This window comes from Bison bison, unplaced genomic scaffold, assembly GCF_000754665.1.
Source record: "Bison bison bison isolate TAMUID 2011002044 unplaced genomic scaffold, Bison_UMD1.0 scf7180017864197, whole genome shotgun sequence".
Taxonomy (NCBI): Eukaryota; Metazoa; Chordata; class Mammalia; order Artiodactyla; family Bovidae; genus Bison; species Bison bison.
Window position 1 is genome coordinate 1934978 of NW_011494769.1, and position 5612 is coordinate 1940589.

The following is a 5612-nucleotide window of genomic DNA, read 5'->3' on the forward strand; positions in this document are numbered from 1 at the left end:
TTCAATGCCATTCTCCCAAATCTTCCCTCCCTCTCCCTCTCCCACAGAGTCCATAAGACTGTTCTATATATCAGTGTCTCTTTTGCTGTCTCGTACACCGGGTTATTGTTACCATCTTTCTAAATTCCATATATATGCCTTAGATTCTTTAGAAATGGTTTTTCTCAGTTCTTGAACACATTTTAAAAGTTGACGAAGCTTTTGTTTAATGTCTGAGCTTTCTAGGGGACTGTTTCTTTCTTTCTTTTTTTTCTTATGTATGGGCCATACTTTCTTGGCTTTTATTTTATTTTTTGCATGTTTCAATTTTCTGTTGAAAAGTGGGCATTTTAAATAATATGATGTGGTGACTTTTGAAATCAGTCTCTCTCTCTCCCCAGGATTTGTTGTTGCTGCTGTTTGTTAATATTTATTTCATTCTTTAGAAACTTTTCCAAGTTAATTGTGTAAAGTCTATATTTTGTGTTGTGTATGGCCACTAAAGGCCACTAAAGCCTCTGCTTGGCTAATAGCTGAACAGTAATTTCCTCAAATACTTGGAACCAATAAGTCTTCCAGTCTTTGCAGAGGGGCTCTGTGTGAACACTGGGTCATACCTTCAATGCTCAGCCAGGCAACTGACAGCCCTGACTTTGCTTTCTGTGCAGAGCCTCAGGGTCAGCTTAAGACCTTATGGCCTGCTCAGATTCTTCCTGAGCTTGTTCCCAGCCTTGGGCAGGCACACAGCCCTATACATGATTTGGCTTTCTAGATTCCCAGTAATATGTTGAAGCTTTTCAAAGCCCCCCAAAATGTCATTCTGCAGTCTCCTTTTTAAGCTTTTTGTTTAACCTATTGTGAGCCCCAATTGCTATCCACTGCCTCAGGCGGCCACAAAAATAATCAATTGCCTCTAATTGTTTTCAACAGGGCTTTTCACACTAGGCAGTTTCCAATTAGGTCAAGTAAAGATACCTTTGCAAGTGGGGCCTCCAGGGCCTGACAGACAGGTCAAATAATTACAATTCTCTGGGTATTTGGCTTTCAAAGAACTCAAATCCCATTCTACTTCTCCCAGTGACTGTCAGACTGCTGGTGCTTATCATAATTGCAGGCTGTTGGTTTCAAGACTCCTATGGAACTGGAGAGGGAGATGAGAATAGGGCAAGTTACAGTATGACAAGGCTCACTATTGTTACAGATATTCAGCCTTTCTCTTCAATAAGCACTCCTCAGACTGCTGCAAGTCTTCAGGTAAATTTCCAGAGCTCTAAATATCTGCTTCTATTTTTGCAGACTTCCAAAGATTTTATGGAGGAAAGAATTTTCAATGCCTCTCACTCCAACATTTTTGCTGATGTCCTATTACATACTTTTTTGAAACCTAGAATGTATTTCTCTCTCTAGTCCCACTACCTTTTCAAACCCTGTCCACATATTATCTCCTAGGCGTGCATGTGATTTTTTTGAGGACACTGTCTTTTGGGGACTTGCCACTTTTTTCCCCTTCTAAGTCCAAGGAGGCCATGACAAAAAGAGGTGGCAAAGAGACTTTGAATGCTTCAGAACAGGAGTTCCTAATGATGCCAATACAATTTCAGGGTGGCCTTGATCATTAGATGCAAAAGTCAAGACTCTCATCATTAGAAAGCTCCTTCTTCTACTGAGCCCCAAATCTTTCTCCCCATTTTCCCTTGAATACCTCAAGAATAAAGCTATTACCATTTCAGTGCGACGATTCTTCCACTATCTGAAGGCTTCTCAGAAGCATTTTATCTCTTCTTTCTAGCTCTGGGGAAGAGGTTGGTACTTTCTACTGCTCACCAGCTTTCCCCTACCTCCAACTGCCATTGCCGGAGGTGTCCTGAAATCCAGTGAGATCTGGAAAGTGTGAATAGAGAATAAATTCCTTTTAAGATCACAAGAGATCTCATGATCTATTTTCTACCTCACTTCCCATGACAAATGAATCCCTGCCCCAGCTCTATCCTGTGAACACTACCAGTGAAACACACACACAAACAGAGAACAGGTTCAATTTATTGGTTGTTCTTTGGGAAAGGTTATATATAACATTATTGGGGTGAAGTTAAATTCTAGTTACAGATTCATAAAACTTTGCTTTCAACCAAATTAGCTTTTATGAAACTACCAAATCCCCCCTTATCCTCATAGACAGCAAAGGACCTTGATCATAGTCTTCATAATTCTCTGTTTTTCAAATGATTAAAGCAGACATAATACATAATGCAGTTGATATTAAATATATTGAGAATGACAAATCAGTAGAACTACTTTCACTCTTTAGCATTAACTTGTCATTTATAAATGTTCTGTACATACATTTTTTATTTTAGATTTTCTCCATAAAAGGACTTGTGGACAATTCATTATTATTTGCTATTAGTATACGCACATTTAATTCTTCCAAAATAACATTTAAGATCTCTCTTAGGATGCCTCAGAAATGTTAACCTTTAAGGAACATTCAGTTATAAAAATAAAAGCTCAGGTCTTGACTCTATAAGCAAGTTCAGATGTGTCAAGATTTTATTGTTTCCCTCTGACCTGATAAAAACCTCCAACAACATACAATGTGCCAGCTTCTTCTTTGCTCAACTCAGAGGAAGTCATATAAAGGAGAAAAAAAAAAACAAAAAAAAACCATGCTTGAAATCACAGTGACCAAAGGATTTGAGTTAATAATTACATTAAATAACCATAACTTTTTGTTTAACTATTCACATTCCACACAGTGGAAATTATCCTTTCCTCCAGATTATTCGCTTACATTTTTAACTTTGCAGAACTACAATAACAAAAAACAACTTACAGACGCAGGATGTGTGTTTTTCTATTTTAATGCCAAGCACAAAGTGTACATCATAAAATTCATATTTGGTGTTTGGCATTATTTTAATAGGAAAGATCTAGATCACAAATATCTTGCCATAAAAGTTCTACTATAGTAATGAAAAAAACATATCATTACATCATCAGTGATTCCAATACAATATTAACAGATATGGCACTTTCAATAAATGTTGGAAGATGCATGGGACTTGGGCTAGTTTTAATATAGGCACAAAAAGAAAAGCAGACATCCCCTTCTTTGGGTAGTACTGTGCTTTTAGGGCAATTATGTTGCTTATTATCCCAGTGAAGTTCATTTTGAGCAAATTCTCTTCACTTAAGCCAAATCCAACTTACATGCAAAACTGTGGTACAAGCTACTAAAAGAAGATTCCTGCTGCCAACTTAAGTCATCTCTTTTTAACAAAATTGCAAGCTTGTGGCAGTTAAAACAACAAGAGAGATTTGGTGTCTGCTGGTTCTGAATGTCATTTTTCCTCTCTAGTGTGGTTGTATATTTTCAGCTCCTTCTCCTTTCTTCTCTCCCACCCTCAAAATTCTAGCTTAGTATTTGCATGCTTAATTAAATCCATTCTGTGCTTTATTGTTGGGGGATGTGGACGATAGAAGGATTTAGGGCAGGGGCTACCGTGGATGTGAAATGCACAGACTATGTGTTAGCACAAATTCTCCTAGTGTAGAATCATCAGTAGTGAGTTTCAACGTTTTAAAATTAGACTCAATATTTTGGGTGTTCAAGATAACTTTCTGCTTCAAAGTATGGTTCCTATTTAGTTGTTAGTGGGGAGAGCACTGGACCAAAACAAAAATAAAATAAAAGCAGCCTCTTTAGTTGCAATGATTCTTTGAACGCTAGAGCCTTCGTGGGCAAACCTAAATGCAAGTCCTGGTGTTTGTTTCCCATGTTACACATGACTTGGCTGGTGAGATTGAGAAGATGCGAGGCAAAAAGAGTACGGGGTGGGGTGGTTTACATATAAAACCTTAGGCTCAAAGAAAGCAGGTTGGCCAAATCCAACATGCAGGAAGGTTTCCCCACCCTGCACTTTGCCATTAGATAAATCCTACATAGGCATTGCAAATAACCCAAGTTTAATCAGAGAACAGCAACTACCGCTAGGTTCTGAGTGGCTATAATGTTACATAAATCCTACCAGCAGTAGGACAGCTAATGCACACAAATGCTCTGATTTCTTAACTGGGGTTTCCCTTAGACTCTCAGAAGGTGAAGGAAGAAGCGCAGGTTATATGCCTTACATCTCCTCCCTGCCTTTTAACTACTCCTTAGCCAGAAGCAATTGCCTTCCTTGCCTTACTCTGCTCTGCTCTCCAGCTCAGTCTCTGCTGCTGCTGCTGCTGCTGCAGAGTCGTGTCCGACTCTGTGTGACCCCATAGATGGCAGCCCACCAGGCTCCCCGATCCCTGGGATTCTCCAGGCAAGAACACTGGAGTGGGTTGCCATTGCCTTCTCCGGCTCAATCTCCTAAGGATGGCTAAGACAGACCCCGAATGAGTGGAAAGGAGCAGGCCCTAAACTCTCTTATCTCAGCCGGGTCCTTGACTGTCAGGTACACTCAGCAGAGACAATATGTTTTTATCCAACAGGGTTGTGGTTCTCAGAAGCACCACACAGAAACAATGAACCGGGGAAAAGTGATGATAACCCAGCCAAAAGGACAGATAATAAGGCCTTCTTCTTATGAGGTTTTTGTCTTTTTCCTATTCTTGTGTAGGAGTTTCTGAATTACATCTTTTGTCCGTCTGAGGGGCAAAGCAGGAGGGGCTGTTTTGGTTTCACTCACTTGGTTCTGAAAATAGGAGTGGTCAGTATTTATGTTTTAAGTTTGGTATTGAGTTACAGCTAATTTCAACAGTCACGGTGACTGCCAAAGTTAATGATTTTTTGGCAATTCTATTTCTCTTCTTTAAACATCAAGGGAAATTTGTAAAGCACGGGTCGCACTGTGTTTGGAGGTTGGCCTTTCCACACTCTGCCCATCTCCCGCCTGAATTTTGCTGGACCAATTGGTCCTCACCTGCAGTCTCCCTCTTCTCTCAACCCTCTATCCTTCTTGCCCTTGCACCATCAGCTTCCCCCAGAGTCTGAAAGGTCTTCCCCAGATAGGAAACATTTGCATCTATGGTCAAGCAAGTTGCTTTAGAACCCTTGACAGGGAAGGTGGTGGACAGAAAGTCACTGAGATCCTAAGAGGGGATGGACTGTGAGAGGGAAGAGGAAGGAGGGGAGCAAGCACAGGGTAAAACATCTTTTCCAAGGCCAAGGCAGCACAAAACAGGTCTCATGCCCCCAGGGAAGCCTCTCCATTAATATTCATTTGGAAGGGAGGATCTGGTCCCCAGGAGGGCACAAGGAAGACTGAGGCAGACCCAGACCACAGCCTGCCCACCAACCCCTCCCTACAAAGTGCCTGGGGTAGTAAGTAGCTTGGGTTTTCTGTGTCATCCCACAAGGAAGCAGATACATTTACATACTAGGAAGTGCCCTCTAGCAGAGACTGTGTTTCCTCTGGTGTCTGCAAACACCCACAGGCACCCACAAACACTCAGGCACACAAACTACACACTAGCAGGCTCCTGGGAGGAGGCAGCTGGTGGTCTTTCTTGCCTCTAGGTTTAAGCCAAGTAAGAATAAGGTTGATTGAGGTCTGTCTCTGGGCCCGCCTGGGGCCTGCATCCCAAGGACAGGCTGGGTGTGCCTGGCTTTAATCCAAATCGATGGATATGCAACGGCACTGCTT

The 5612-nt window shown here is 41.3% G+C and overlaps 1 protein-coding gene across 2 annotated transcripts in view; it reads right to left on the reverse strand.

Annotated features, from left to right (window-relative positions):
• Positions 1-1999: 1999 nt before the first annotated feature.
• GREM1 (gremlin 1, DAN family BMP antagonist) overlaps positions 2000-5612 on the reverse strand; it is a 15776-nt gene continuing 12163 nt past the window's right edge. The window contains exon 3 of one of the 2 annotated variants that reach the window (XM_010844178.1): positions 2000-5612. In XM_010844178.1, the coding sequence (XP_010842480.1) occupies positions 5577-5612 (36 nt within the window). In that variant the 3' untranslated portion in view covers positions 2000-5576. The other variant, XM_010844177.1, reaches the window with a different exon arrangement.